Source organism: Oncorhynchus mykiss, chromosome 21 (genome assembly GCF_013265735.2).
Source record: "Oncorhynchus mykiss isolate Arlee chromosome 21, USDA_OmykA_1.1, whole genome shotgun sequence".
NCBI lineage: Eukaryota > Metazoa > Chordata > Actinopteri > Salmoniformes > Salmonidae > Oncorhynchus > Oncorhynchus mykiss.
This window is the reverse complement of record NC_048585.1, coordinates 35801471-35818224: the sequence shown is the minus strand read 5'-3', so window position 1 is coordinate 35818224 and position 16754 is coordinate 35801471. Positions and strand designations below refer to the sequence as shown.

Here is a 16754-nt window from a genome sequence, read left to right as displayed (position 1 = left end):
ATGTGGAATTTGACTGCCTTCATTACTCATGACTGCCGGTGTGGCGGAATACGGTCACCGCAACAGCCCTAGCCCTTAACCTGTCTACGATACTGGTTCCCAATTGGGAATCAACCCTCCCACGTTCAGCTGAAACGGTGGCGCATGGAACGCAAAAATATTCTTAAAAATATTTAACCTCCACACATTAACAAGTCCAAATTTCTAAAATGTTTTACGGCGAAAACATAGCACATATATATGTAAAACCACCACCAGACACAGCTCATTTCAATAGCCAAAACATGCAATCAACAAACGCAGGATTAAAAAATAAATCGCTCACTAACCTTTTGAAAATCTTCATCAGATGACAGTAATATGACATGTTACACAGTACATATTTTTTTTTCAATAATATGCCATTTATATCCATAAATGTCCATTTACAGTGAGTTCACGTTCAGAAATTACTCATAAATGCCCGCAGGAAATCTATGTAGCGCGGCAAGATAACGTAAATAGACATCATAAACTTTGACTAAATATACATGTTCTACATATAGTTAGAAAGATACACTGCTTCTTTATGCAACCGCTGTGTTAGATTTATTTTTAACGTTACAGAAATCGCACACTATTCCATATGCTGAGACAGCGCTCAGTTCCAAGCTACATTTCCACGTAATGTTGGAGTCAACAGAAACACAGATTTAAGCATAAATATTCCCTTACCTTCGATGGTCTTCGTTCAGAATGTTCTGGAAGGCTTCATACTTACCCAATACATCGTTTGGTTTCAAGTCTTGCGTCTTTGTATTAGCTACTGCTAATAACATCAGCTGAAATGCACCCAAAACGTCCTCTGGTCCGGAAAAGTTGCGCATCAAAACTTCAAAATTACATATTATATGTCGACTAAACAGGTCAAACTAAGTGCAGAAGCAAGCTTTATGATGTTTTAGACACGCAAAACAAACTTCAATTCAATCGGCCATCGTCTGCTCTTCTCTTGAGTGCTGGAACAAAGGAATGGCTGGGACCAATTCGCGCCCATACGCACAGCCTATTCTCTCGTGGCACGCACTAATTTCACTCCCATAGGGTCAATTCTCGCGGGATTTGAACGATTCAAAGCTCTACTGAAAGAGGACATCTAGCGGAAGAGATAGAAAGTGTCCCCAGAATCATAACTGGTTGGGAAGGGTGGGGGCCATGACGTCAAAGTTGCTCCAACTTTCATGGCCACAAAAACTAGTTTGGAAGAATGCCTGCCCTGTGAGTTCTGCTATACTTACAGACATAATTCCAACGGTTTTAGAATCTTTAGAGTGTTTTCTATCCAATAATAATTTTTATTTGCATATATTAGCAATTTTTGACAGATTTTTTTTCCAGTTTACTAGGGGTACCCAATCTCTAGGGGTATGTCTGCCATATCCTTAACAGGTTTTAAGATGGGACAAAAGGGAATGATACACCGTCTCAAATTCATAGACAGCTCTAGATGCAAGGACTGTCAGTCCATGACATCAACATGATAGTTTTAAACATATTTAAAACCTTATATTTTCAGTTATGAAAAAGGCATTTGCCCTAAGGTCATGAGGAAGTTATACAATTTTCAAGAATCAAATGGGTAAATATCAAGAATTGAAATTGGACAGATTCCTGGATCCCAAGCTGTGACCAAAAGCACTAATTCCTTCAAACCTTGATGCCTACAACAGGGTGACGTCAATTCCAATTGAATGCAGTCAATTCAGTAAGTAAACTAATCATTTAAAAAATAACATCTATTTGCAATGACTTCTCAATTAATAGAAAAGGAGAATTGATGTGAGGGAAATGTTGTTGGTTGATGAATCCATAATCAGAATGCCTCGCTTGACATTTTTATCCAAGTTTTCTGTTGGACTGCCCAATGTAAATTTAGCAAAACCCATTGCATTCAACTAACCATTTCCAATGCATCGCTTTCATTGAAAACTAAGACTGATGATTCATAATTTTCACTGGTTTTGAAATACCAATAGATTAGTTACGAATGCCCAGTTTATAAGATCAACCATAGCACTCCCAGGTTATTCTGCTCTCACACTCTCTGTGGCACACACAATGTTCTCATTAGCATCCTGTAGGTGTTACAGCTTTTTCCAAACCTCATGATCACAGCACAAGTCGCCTCGCCTGAGCCTGTCTATCGCCATGGCGATGGCAGAATGCCAATCACCAACTGAAGGCTCAGTGCTGTCTGAGTTTTCACAATGTGCCCCCCCTCCTTCTGCTCTCCCTGTTTGTTTTATGCTTTTGGCAGCACTGTGTGAGACTGTATGGAGACAACACACTGTCATGCTATTGCTTCAGGGATTCCTCACCCCATGTGCACTATTATTACCAGATGTTCGTGTTACTGCATGTCAAAGGTAATTGACCTTGTGCTACAAGAGAGGATGCCTTAATCATTCTCCACTAGATATTTGTCTAGTTACTGGGCTAAGGCCTACAGTCCTACCTCTGATAAATGCTTGTGGGGATTTATGCTCTTATGCAAATGTTGTCTAAAAGGATGTCTAAGACAAAGACAAAGTTCAGTAAGACTTTACATAAGGAATACAAGCATTATGGCACGAAGTAAATGTGATCCACACATTCTGAGCATGTGTGGATCATGTTCTTTGCATGCTACTCAGGATAATGGTGCTTGTTAAATTAAGTTAGATCAATGTCTGCAAGATCACATATGATAGTATTCTACATAACAGAACCTAATATAATAGTTTAGTTACTGTAAGACAAAAACTCGCTGCATTTTTCACTCATGTGGACAAAACTCAACAGCGTGCCACTAGGCAAAATACAAAGAGACTATGCTACAGTTTGTTGACACCATCTGCTCTAAAACAAAATGATTGTACATAATTGAAAACAACACTGCATAACTCGAGAAGATCTTGAGCATATCCCCATGAAACTGACTGAGATCAAATGGTTGGTATGCAGATGCCGCATAAAAACTAAACTATGCTATTACAGTGCCCTCCACTAATATTTGCACCCTTGGTAAATATGAGCAAAAATGTCTTTGCTGTTTATCCTCTTGGTCTCTCATTCAAAATATTCACAAAAAGTAACCTTTAATTGAAGTAAAATTATTGGAAAAAATAAAGGAGCGTGTGCCACAATTTTTGGCACCCCTAGAAATTCTTATGAATAAAATCTAACTGAAGTATATTCCCATTCATATTTTATGTTCTTAATTTCACCTGAGCGATTAGGAATACTTAAGTGGTAATTCATGACATCCTGTTTCACTGGGGTATAAATATGAGGTGACACAGGCCGAGTTCCCATAGTCATCCATCACTATGGGAAAGACACGAGAATTCCAGTAATGATGTGAGACAAAAGGTTGTTAAGCTGCACAAATCAGGAAATGGCTATAAGAAAATAGCTCAACGGTTGAAAATGCCCATTTCCACAATCAGGGCAATAATTAAGAAGTCTAAAGCAACTGGAGATGTTAACAATCGGCCTGGAAGAGGACGTGTGTCTATATTGACCCCACGCACAGCGAGGAGGATGGTTAGAGTGGCCAAAAAATCTGCAAGAATCACAGCTGGTGAATTGCAGACGTTAGTTGGGTTTTGGGGTCAGAAAGTCTCCAAAACTATGATCACACACACACACACACACACACACACACACACACACACACACACACACACACACACACACAACCGTTCAAAAGTTTGGAGTCAATTAGAAATGTCCTTGTTTTTTTTAAGAAATCAATTTTTTTTGTCCATTTAAAAAAACATCAAATTGATCAGAAACACTGTGTAGACATTGTTAATGCTGTAAATGACTATTGTAGCTGGAAACGGCAGATTTTTTATGGAATAGGCGTACAGAGGCCCATTATCAGCAACCATCACTCCTGTGTTCCAATGGCACTTTGTGTTAGCTAATCCAAGTTGATCATTTCTAAAGGTTAATTGATCATTAGAAAACCCTTTTGCAATTATGCTAGCACAGCTGAAAACTGTTTTTCTGATTAAAGAAGCAATAAAACTGTCCTTCTTTAGACTAGTTGAGTATCTGGAGCATCTGCATTTATGGGTTCGATTACAGGCTCACAATGGCCAGAAACAAAGACCTTTCTTCTGAAACTCGTCAATCTATTCTTATTCTGAGAAATGAAGGCTATTCCATTCGAGAAATTGCCAAGAAACGGAAGATCTGGTACACCGCTGTGTACTACTCCCTTCCCAGAACTGAGAAAACTGTCTCTAAGGCCCAGGTGCACAACTGAGCAAGAAGACAAGTACATTAGAGTGTCTAGTTTGAGAAACAGATGCCTAACAAGTCCTCAACAGGCAGCTTTATTAAATAGTACCCGCAAAACACTGGTGTTTTGCGGGTACTGTTTAACAAAGCTGCCAGTTGAGGACTTGAATTTAAAATGGATTGAATTGTGATATTTCTTGTCACTGGCCCACTACACAATACCCCATAATGTTAAAGTGGAATGATGTTTTCCTGAGTATTTACAGATAAATTACAAATTAAAAACTGAAATATATCTTGAGGAAATAAGCATTCAACTCCTTTGTTATGGAGAGTCTAAGATCAGAAGTAAAAATGTGCTTAACAAGTCATATAATAAGTTGCATGGACTCACTCTGTGTGCATACAAAATATATGCTTGGGGAAAATCATTAAGAACTGAGGAGTATTTTTGTTTAAAAAAATAAATGGAATGGTGCTAAGCACAAGCAAAATCCTAAAGGAAAACCTTGTTCAGACTGCTTCCACCAGACATTGGCAGATTAATTCACTTTTCAGCAGGACAATAACCTAAAACACAAGGCCAAATCTACACTGGAGGAGACAGTGAATGTGCGTGAGTGGCTGAGTTACAGTTTTGACTTAAATCCACTTGAAAATCGATGGCAAGACCTGAAAATGATTGTCTACCAATAATCAACAACCAATTTGATAGAGCTTGAAGAATTTTGAAAAGAACAATGGTAACAATCCAGGTGTGGAAAGTTCATAGAGACTTAACCAGAAAGACTTACAGCTGTATAATCTGCTTCTACAAAGTATTGTCTCAGGGGTGTGAATACTTAGAGTACAAGTCAAAGGTTTGCACACACTTTTTATTTATTTGTACTATTTTCTACATTGTAGAATAATAGTGAAGTCGTCAAAAACTATGAAATAACACATATGGAATCATGTAGTAACCAAAAAAGTGTTAAACAAATCCAAATATATTTTTGATTTTAGATTCTTCAAAGTAGTCACCCTTTGCCTTGATAACTCTTGGCATTCACTCAACCAGCTTCACCTGGAATGCTTTTCCAACCGTCTTGAAGGAGTTCCCACATATACTGAGCACTTGTTGTGTGCTTTTCCATCACTCTGCAGTCCAACTCATCCCAAACCATCTCAATTGTGGAGGTCAGGATGCAGCACTCCATTACTATCCTTCTTGGTCAAATAGCCCTTACACAGCCTGGAGGTATGTTGGGTCATTTTCCTGTTGAAAGACAAATGATAGTCCTACTAAGCGCAAACCAGATGGGATGGCGTATCGCTGCAGAATGCTGTGGTAGACATGATGGTTAAGTGTGCCTTGAATTCTAAATAAAATCACTCAGAGTGTCACCAGCAAATGCCCCCTCAGACCATCACATGCCCTCCTCCATGCTTCACGGTGGGAACCACACCTACTCTGCATCTCACAAAGACACAGCGGTTGGAACCAAAAAATCTCAAATTTGGACTCATCAGAACAAAGGACAGATTTCCACCGGTCTAATGTCCATTGCTCGTGTTTCTTGACCTGAGCAAGTCTCTTCTACTTATTGGTGTCCTTTAGTAGTGGATTCATTGCTGAAATTTCACCATGAAGGCCTGATTCACACAGTCTCCTCTGAACAGTTGGATGTTGAGATGTGTCTGATGAATTCTATGAAGCATTTATTTCCTCTGCAGCAGAGGTAACTCTGGGTCTTCCTTTCCTGTGGCGGTCCTCATGAGAGGCAGTTTCACATAATGCTTGATGGTTTTTGCAACTGCACTTGAAGAAACTTTAAAAGTTTTTGAAATGTTCCATATTGACTGACCATGTCTTAAAGTAATGATGGACTGTCATTTATTTTTGCTTATTTGAGCTGTTCTTGGGCTTGGTCTTTTCCCAAATAGGGCTATCTTCTGTATACCACCCCTACCTTGTCACAACATAACTGATTGGCTCAAACGCAATAAGGAAAGAAATTGGACAAATTCACTTTTAACAAGGCACACCTGTTAATTGAAATGCAATTCCTGGTGACTACCTCATGAAGCTGGTTGAGATAATGCCAAGAGTGTGCAAAGCTGTCATGAAGGCAAAGGGTGGCTACTTTGAAAAATCTCAAATATAAAATATATTTTGATTTGTTTAACACTTTTTTGGTTACTACATGATTCCATATGTGTTATTTAATAGTTTTGATGTCTTCATTATTCTGAAATGTAGAAAATAGCTTTTAATAAATGGAATGAGTAGGTGTGTACAAACTTTTGACTGGTACTGCATGTACTGTATGTAAATGAGATATTACTGTATTTAATTTTAATTTTACTGTAAAACATTTCCATTATGCGGTACTGTGTACATTATGTGGTACTGGGTGACATTTAAAAAATATTTGATCAATTTTGAATGCATTTCACAACAAAATGTGAAATAAGTCAAGGGGTATGAATACTTTCTGAAGGCACTGTACACATAATTCTACAAAGAATAAGGACTCTCAAGTGTAAAATCCTCGACATAAAGATATTTAGTGATAATGTCAGAATCTAACAGTCCAACACAATATGGTCTGTAGCCAACAGGGCAGTGGTGGAGGCATTCCTCAGCCGGCCATGATAGGAGAGACTTAAACATGCCATGAGTGATAATTGAGCTGTGGGGATGAGAACAGAGACAAGCATGGTTGATCGACTCGTCTGTGTATCCACCTTTTTGGACTTGTTTTTCTGTTATTTTCTCCAGTCGTCTCATGCATTGCATCTCAAGGTCAACTGAAGCTCCTCTTTGCTCTGGCACTCCCTGTTGCATTCTTATTAGGTTTATTTAACTCACTAGTAGCAGCCAGAAGCCAAAATACATCACTATAGACACAACACACCCATTTTCAAGACCTTATATTTTGAAAGCTTTACTAGATTCTCACTTGGGAATGAACATATCAAGCATCAAGCACCTATTTGATGTTCGATTCCCAGTATTGTGTTGTGTGACCTCCAATGAAATATCCTTTATCTACTTAAAGTAAATCCTGATTTATTTAAAGCTTTATTACAGTACAGCTTTCTGGGATAATATCTCAAAAACTAATTTTCATCTCGTGTCACAAAGTAACCTAAATCCATCCGGATAATCTCAACAACAGTATCAAATTGCTATGGAATATATTCCCTTTGCCCTCCAGTGTCATTGACGATAGCATTCTATGCTCTGTGAAGTCAATGGATTCCTATAGATATACATGTATCACAAGGAAGATACCAGTCATCATTTGTGAATAAACAAAAAATATTTTACAGCATAATTATCCTGAGGGAGTATTTCAAGATTCTTAGAATTTCTTAATGAGAGTGACTGAAAGACAGATGGAGTAAGACCATTGTACCACAGTGGCAATTTTGTGTACAGAAACTGCTTCTCCTTGCAATGAGGCAATCATACTAATAATCATACTTTAAGGACTGATATCTAACATCTTTTGGATATCTTCATTTTTATATATATTTAAACCCATTTCAAAACAGACCTTCCTTTGACATTGTCAAATGAAATTTGGTTTGTAGAGTTTCCATATATTTCAAGGGATTGTTTGTCAAACTGGGACACAATTTGTCCAGCTTAACCTAGAATGACACTGTCATTTTTATTAATCCCACAGAGGAATACTGTGAGGCAGCTTGGGTGACACAGGCCAATGCCATCTCAACAGAAGAACACTAAGTCTGAAAATATCTAAAACTAAAATAAAGATAGTCACCATTTATTTTATCTATGTTGGGCAATTTGTGTGAAAATAAATTCAAAAAAGGTACATGATGTGTTTTCATCAGACAATATACAAAGAAAACAAACAATCTCCATTTTCCATTTCCCTTTTTTTATTACTAGGATATATTTTTGACGTTGGTACCAACATTTATGTGATAACTACAGTGTGCATTTCTAGGATATACAATGCCTTCAGAAAGTATTAATATCCCTTGACTTATTCCACATTTTGTTGTGCTACAGCCTAAATTCAAAATTGATTAAAATAATAAGAATAATTATCACCCATCTACACACAACACACCATATTGGCAAACTGAAAACAATAACCCATAATGGCAAGCCATTTTCAAGTCTTGCCATAGATGTTATGTCAAATCTGTAACTAGGCACTCAGGAACATTCAACGCATCTCCAGCATATATTTGACTTTTGTGTTTTAGGTTAAAGTCCTGCAGAAAGGTGAATTTGTCTCCCTGTGTCTGCTGTAAAGCAGACTGAACAAGGTTTTCCTCTAGGATTTTGCCTGTGCATTGCTGTATTTTATTTATTTTTTCCTAAAAAATTCCCAGTCCTTGCCAATGACAACCATAACATGATACAGCCACCACCATGCTGGTACTCAGTGATGTGTTGTATTGGATTTAACCCAAACATAACACTTTGTATTCAGCACATAAAGTTAATTTCTTAGCCAATTTATTTTTTCAGTTTTACATTAGAGCCTTATTGTAAACAGGAAGCATGTATAGGATTTTTAAAATTCTGTACAGGCATCCTCCTTTTCACTTTTCATTTAGGTAAGTATTGTGGAGTAACTACAATGTTGTTGATCCATCCTCAGTTTTACTCCCATCACTGCCATTAAACTCTGTAACTGTTTAAAAGTCACCATCAACCTCATGGTGAAATCCCTAAGCGGTTTCCTTCCTCTCCAGCAACTGAGTTAGGATGGACGACTGTATCATTGTAGTGACTGGGTGTATTGATACACCATCTAACGTGTATGCTCCAAGGTATATTAAATGTCTGCTTCTTTTTTTACGAGGCACTGGAAAACCTCTCTGGTCTTTGTGGTTGAATCTGTGTTTGAAATTAGCTGCTCGACTGAGGAACCTGAGATGTATGTGTGGGGTACTGAGATAAGGTAGTCATTCAAAAATAATGTTAAGCACCTTTATTTCCCAAAGAGTGAGTGATTTGTTAAGAAATATTTACTCCTGAACTTACACTATATATACAAAAGTATGTGGACACCCCTTCAAATTTGTGGATTTGGCTATTTCAGCCACACCGTTGCTGACAGGTGTATAAAATTGAGTACACAGCAATGCAATCGCCAAAGACAAACACGCTTGACCATCTGGCATTCTGAGGGACAAATCTGGGTTTGGCGGATGCCAGGGGAGCACTACCTGCCCGAAGGCATTGTGTCAACTGTAAACTTTGTTGGTAGAGGAATAATGGTCTGGGGCTGTTTTTCATGGTTTGGGCTAGGCCCCTTAGTTCCAGTAAAGGGAAATCTTAACACTAATGACATGCTAGACAATTCTGCGCGTCCAACTTTGTGGCAACAGTTTGGGGAAGGCCCTTTCCTGTTTCAGCATGACTACCTTTAAAACAATCTATAGTGTAGTAGAGGGCTTAGTGTGTTGGAGTATTGTTTTAATTTCAAAACTTGCATTTTGAGGTTTGAGGATTTGTTTTTACTTGCACCATTGCATGTCCACCAAAACACCTGTAGAGGGAGTTCTGGGAGCTCTGACTGCATTTTCACAATAATTTATTGGTTGTACTAAAAAAGGCCATCATAGTAAATACAAATATGTTCTTAACTGACTTGCCTAGTTAAATAAAGGTTAAATAAAGTAAAACAATCATGAAATACACATTTTTCATTTCAGAGCACAAGGTAAGCATTCAAGGCATTTAAACAACACCTGCAGTCTGTAGGTCACAGGCCTAGGCAAGTCCAAAATGGAATAAATATTTAAAATAAATTGAAATGTCAGTCAATTCAGGTCAGTCAGTCAATTCAGGAAGTAACCTGATATTCTAATTCCATAATAGAAAAACAGGTATCACTTCCTCAATTGACTGACTTATTTTGAATTGATCCATCCCTTCATAGGCTGTGTGTGTGAGCATGTGTGTGGTGGGTTGGTGGCTGGGGGTGGGGCTCCTGAGTGGTGCAGCGGTTTAAGGCACTGCATCTCAGTGCTAGAGGCATTACAACAGACCCTGGTTTGATTCCAAGCTTTTTACCTTTATTTAACTTGGCAAGTCAGTTAAGAACAAATTCTTATTTTCAATGACGGCCTAGGAACAGGGGCAGAACGACAGCTCGGGGTTTGAACTTGCAACCTTCCGGTTACTAGTCCAACACTCTAACCACTAGGCTACCCTGCCACACCGCCACCCTATGGAGTCCCATAGGGTGGCGCACAATTGGCCCAGCATCGTCCGCGTTAGTGTTTGGCAGGGGTAGGCCGTCATTGTAAATAAGAATTTGCTCTTAACTTACTTGCCTAGTTAAATTAAGGTTACATTTTTTTTTATTAAATGGGGGGGGGGGGGGGGGGGGGGGTTTATCCCTTATAAGATCAAGTCTATCCGTTACAGAGCCAACTTTTTATTGTTACATTTGTCTATTGTTGTTTTGTACAATACTTGTGATCTGAGATTCTAACCGCTAGATTCAAATGGTCACATTCATTTGAAAGATAGAGAGGCAGAGGAAATGGTGATTAAGCTCTGTCGGGAAAGATAGATAAAGAAAAATAGGGAAATAGACTCACCTTGGGCTGCACTTCCACCTCCACCACTTGATTCTTGTTCATGCAGCCTTTCACGAAGCCCTCCACGTTGCTGTTGAACTTCATAAAGATCACATAGGTGGCATAGGCTGAAAGTAGCACAATACTTTCCCAATAGGAGATGTAGTTATCCAGGAAGAAACAGATGAGCATGATCAGGTCCATGATGTAGAAGGAGACGTCACGGAAGAGGGGCCACCAGGTCAGATTGAGGATCTCCCTGGAGAAGATGGCGCACATTCCAATGACAAAGAGAATGTTGAAGACAGCTGAGCCCACAATGGTCCCGATGCCCACATTGCTGTGGGAGACGAATACACCAATGATTGAAGTGAAGAGCTCCGGCGCCGACCCGCCTGCAGCCATGAAAGTGGCCCCCGCCACATCATCAGAGATGGCCAGCTTCTCTGTGATGACTGTCAGAGCGGGCACGAAGAACTCATCACACACAATGGCTAAAGAGATGAACATGTACAGCATCCCAAACATGTGAAGCACCACAGCACCCTGGCGCCTCTCCTCCAGCGTGAACAGGTCCGTGGGGTAGTCCCCCTGGCTCTCGTTGCCGTCTGCCGAAGACCTCATTGCCACGGGAATGTCGGCTGAGATATTGGGGTCCCTCTGGTGCTGTGTGGAAAGTAGAGTCCTGTGTGGAGTTGGGCCTGACTGAAGGATGGCCTCCTGGGGCAGGAGCGGCTCTGAGTAGGTCCCTGAGCTCCAGGTCAAGGCACTGAAGGAAAATGAGATCGCGCTTATGGCTACCATGCTGAATACAAAACCCAGGATTCGTATGGGCCTCATCTTTCTGCGCAGGTTCTGGTGGCGGTGCCTATTACATGTTGCACCCAGAAAAGGCCTTTGCACCACCATATCCAAGCAGGGCTGGTCCAAACCCATCTCTGTGGTGTGTGTGTGTGTGTGTGTGTGTGTGTGTGTGTGTGTGTGTGTGTGTGTGTGTGTGTGTGTGTGTGTGTGTGTGTGTGTGTGTGTGTGTCTTCACTCTCAATGGTTTGGTAGAAGGAGAGTGGACTGGTTTTCACCAGACACAATGCATGGTCCTGCCTTAGGCTTCAAACAACATGGGAGGATTCCAGATGCTTTCCAGGGTCTGGCTTGACCATTGATGTCTTCATATTAGCCTCTAAAAACAAGATTTCAATAGAAATGAAAGAGAAAAAGAAAAGGAGGAAGCGTCAACATGTAGAACTCACACACAGCAACAAACTATTAGCTGTCACATGCCTACCTCAATTCTGTAGTGAATTTAACACCACAACGTAGTCCTGACCAGTGGTTATCCAGTTATCCATACATGGGTTCAGAGGCAATAGCTATATCCCACTTTATCTTTTCAGAAATAAGCATATAACATTGGGGAAAAAATCTGAAAATGTTTGAATTCATAATATACTAATTGCCTACTCGGACAAATAGGGTTCATAATATAATATTCATACAAATAAATCAACACTACTAATGGCATGGTATCCAGGTAAAATGTATGCAAATAGCAGAATTCCACAAAATTATAGGCTTACTCGCAATGTGATGCACCAAATGCCCTTGAAATAAAACGAACTTCAGTGATACCTTTATAAAGGTTATAGTTACAGACTAGCCCACTATGCAATTGGATTGCGGTGTTGAAAGCAGATCGTCTATGTTATGTATTAGGGTTGTACCATTTGCACCTCCATACTTACCGTAGTTGTGATGCAGAGTATTATGGCTAATGTGTGTTGAGATGATCACATTCTGGATAAATGGTTGAACTGAACATAATTACAAAGAGGAAATTATCCTGATTAAAATGGTGTCCGACTTGAAAAAATCTAAAATATACACATTGTGAGATATTTGGCGAAATAGACAGGCCTGCCTTTCCATAGGAAAACAACGGGGGGATCTCAGCGTTCCAAGGGCAAAAAGTATTTTGGGGCTAGCATTTGATGACAACCGAGCTCGCTGCCCAGACTTACATAATTAGAAAGAGGAGATTGTCATGATTAAAATGGCGTCCGAAAAAACCTAAATATACACATTGCGAGATATTTGGTGAAATAGACAAACATGCCTATATTTCCCCTATAGGAAACAATGGGACGAACTCCATTCTTTGTTGTTGTTAACATTTAACTATAAACAATGTGAGCAGGTCTCATTGCCAACAATAGCGAAGCAGGCATTGTGGCGTAGAACAATAAGCTGGGAATAGAATGTTTGGAAGGCGAGTTGGTGCCACGATGGTCAATAGAATGCCCTAAAATAAGGCCAGATTTTTTGTGACTACTTCAAAACAATGGCAAGCAGCTGAGAAATATGGTCATACGGCAGATGCAATGAACTCGTTTTTATCAGAAAAAAGCGTTGTTAAAAATGTCATGTGTCCAGCATACTATTGAGAAATGAAAAATGGCTGGAACTGTTGAACAGTTTAATGAAAGTATTGAGCAGTGGAGCTCCATATACTGTACGTACAGAACGGTTTGAATATTTTGATTTTGCAAATTACATTCTATAGATTTCGAACCAATTTGCAACCAATTTTCATGTGATTATAAAAAAATTAAAACGCATTAAGAAAATCTGCACATTTTCCCACCAGTGGACTTGTTGTGGATAAAAATCACTGCATTATGACATAAGCTGATTTTTTTTTTGTGTGCACTAAGTTTTCATGTACCATATAAAAATCTTGAATATCTTGAATATGTTTCCATTGCATTTTCAACTCTACAGATAGTTTTGTCACAACAACCGTTGCATTAAATAGCAAGTGTGCCTACTATGGTCTTGGCACGTGCGCTCTAGCCAACAGCTAGCAGATACAGTTCAGGTAGGTTAGGTTGTGCGAGTCTACATGAGATTATTATGGATAGCCTAAGAACAATAATATTTTTATTTGTCAAACTGCAGTCAAGCATCGATCATCATGTCACTAAAATAAGACCCTAGATATTTATTGGAAAGGAGCATCAAGATCACTGCACACTTTCACCACCCTATGAAGTTTATCATAAGATTTTTTTATACAGCATGACTTTACTCGCATAAAAACTGTGGATGGAAGCGTTATTGTTGGAGGATAAAATAGTTGCACATGTTTTTGTGTAATGGGACCAAAGACATTTAATTTACTATGCCGCCTGCAAAAGCTAGACAGGCCAGGTAATAAGACGTATGGGGATATTGTTCACAGATCCCTGCACCTGCACATAGCCCATCCAAATACCTCATCCCCATACTGTATTTATTTATATATCTTGCTCCTTTACACCCCAGTATCACTACTTGCACATTCATCTTCTGCACATCTACCATTCCAGTGTTTAATTGCTATATTGTTTGCCTTACCTGCCTTATCCTACCTCATTAGCACATACTGTATATAGACTTTTTCTACTGTATTATTGACTGTATGTTTGATTATTCCATGTGTAACTCTGTGTTGTTGAATGTGTCGAACTGCTTTGCTTTTTCTTGACCAGGTCGCAGTTGCAAATGAGAACTTGTTCTCAACTATTCTACCTGGTTAAATACAGGTGAAACAAAAAAATAAAAAATTAATTGTGGAAATACTTAAAGGACACTTTTCACCAAAACCAGGGCAGCAGGAAGCCTAGTGGTTAGAGCATTGGGCCAGTAACCGAAAGGTTGCAATATTGAATCCCCAAGCTGACAAAGTAAAAATATGTCGTTCTGCCCCTGAACAAGGCAGTTAACCCAATGTTCCGAGGCCGTCATTGTAAATAAACATTTGTTCTTACCTGACTTGCCTTGTTAAATAAAAAGGTTCCACAGAGAAATCAGGAAAAGGGAGACCTTGGCAAAGGCTATTGAAGTCAGTGTTTCCATGGAACGAGCTGCTAAAGAGGCTCACCAGTTGAGTTCATCACAAAAATTGTACATAGTAACAGAAAATCAGAGACGGGGAAATCGGGACATCAGGTGTCTACATGTTTGTGTAAGGACAATGAACACCGAGCTTGTGGTAAAAAGCGGCACATTGAATGAGCCTGCAGAAATTAAAATAGCTCGGATCATGGAGGGCACTTCCCAAATGCGTACTCCGTTTGTATATATTTTGAAGCATGTATCGATGCAAGCTTCAACAGAAATATGACGCAATCACATACAAATTATGCAAATGGGGCCATTATTTGAGCTGAAGCGAGAGCAAATACACCTCATATGTTACCTGACTGCAATATTCTATCTTGATATGTTAATAAATACAATTGAAGCCGGAAAATTACATACACTTAGATTGGAGTCATTAAAACTTGTTTTCCGACCACTCCACAAATTTCTTGTTAACAAACTATAGTTTTGGCAAGTCGGTTAGGACATCTACTTTATACATGACACAAGTAATCTTTCCAACAATTGTTTACAGACAGATTATTTCACTTATAAATCACTGTATCACGATTCCAGTGGGTCAGAAGTTTCATATACACTAAGTTGACTGTGCCTTTAAACAGCTTGGAAAATTCCAGAAAATTATCTTATGGCTTTAAAAGCTTCTGATAGGCTAATTGACATAATTCGAGTCAATTGGAGGTGTACCTGTGCATGCATTTCAAGGCCTACCTTCAAACTCATTGCCTCTTTGCTTGACATCATGGGAAAATCAAAAGAAATCAGCCAAGACCTCAGAAAAAAGAATTGTAGACCTCCACAAGTCTGGTTCATCCTTGGGAGCAATTTCCAAACGCCTGAAGGTACCACGTTCATCTGTACAAACAATAGTACGCAAGTATAAATGCCATGGGAACACGCAGCCGTCATACCGCTCAGGAAGGAGACGCGTTCTGTCTCCTAGAGAAGTGCACATCAATCCCAGAACAACAGCAAAGGACCTTGTGAAGATGCTGGAGGAAACAGGTACAAAAGTATCTATATCCACAGTAAAACGAGTCCTATAGAGACATAATCTGAAAGGCCACTCAGCAAGGAAGAAGCCACTGCTCCAAAACCGCAATAAAAAAGCCTGGTGATGGTACTTTTTGGAGAAATGTCCTCTGGTCTGATGAAACAAAATATAGAACTGTTTGGCCATAATGACCATCGTTATGTTTGGAGGAAAAAGGGGAGGCTTGCAAGCCGAAGAACACCATCCCAACCGTGAAGCACGGGGTGGCAGCATCATGTTGTGGGGTTGCTTTACTGTAGGAGGGACTGGTGCACTTCATAAAATAGATGGCGTAATGAGGGAAGAAAATTATATGGATATATTGAAGCAACATCTCAAGATATCAGTCAGGAAGTTAAAGCTTGGTCGCAAATGGGCCTTCCAAATGGACAATGACCCCAAGCATACTTCCAAAGTTGTGGCAAAATGGCTTAAGGACAACAAAGTCAAGGCATTGAAGTGGCCATCACAAAGCCCTGACTTCAAGCCTATAGATGTCACGGCCGTCCTCCTCTTCATCTGAAGAGGAGAGACGAGATGGATCTGAGGACCAATACGCGGCGTGGTAAGTGTCCATGGCAAATCTTTAATCAAGAAAGACTGAACACTATACAAACGAGTAACAAAAACAATAAACCAAATTCGACCGTGACGCTACAAAATGAGACCTGTGCTGAAACAAGCCATCAACATAGACAATCACCCACAAACAAACAGTGCAACCCAGGCTACCTAAGTATGATTCTCAATCAGAGACAACTAATGACACCTGCCTCTGATTGAGAACCATACTAGGCCGAAAACAAAGAACTGCCAAAAAACATAGAAAAACAAACATAGACTGCCCACCCAACTCACGCCCTGACCATACTAAATAAATACAAAACAGAAATAAAGGTCAGAACGTGACAATAGAACATTTGTGGGCAGAACTGAAACAGTGTGTGCGAGCAAGGAGGCCTACAAA

At 39.5% G+C, this 16754-nt stretch overlaps 1 protein-coding gene across 3 annotated transcripts in view; it reads right to left on the bottom strand.

The window, feature by feature from the left end:
* Positions 1–16754, bottom strand: part of LOC110500322 (sodium/potassium/calcium exchanger 2) — a 194415-nt gene that overhangs the window by 164681 nt on the left and 12980 nt on the right. For all 3 annotated transcript variants that reach the window (XM_021577628.2, XM_021577626.2, XM_021577627.2), the window contains exon 2: positions 10855–12013. In XM_021577628.2, coding sequence (XP_021433303.1) covers positions 10855–11769 — 915 coding nt within the window. In that variant the 5' untranslated portion in view covers positions 11770–12013. The remainder of the gene's footprint in view (positions 1–10854; positions 12014–16754) is intronic.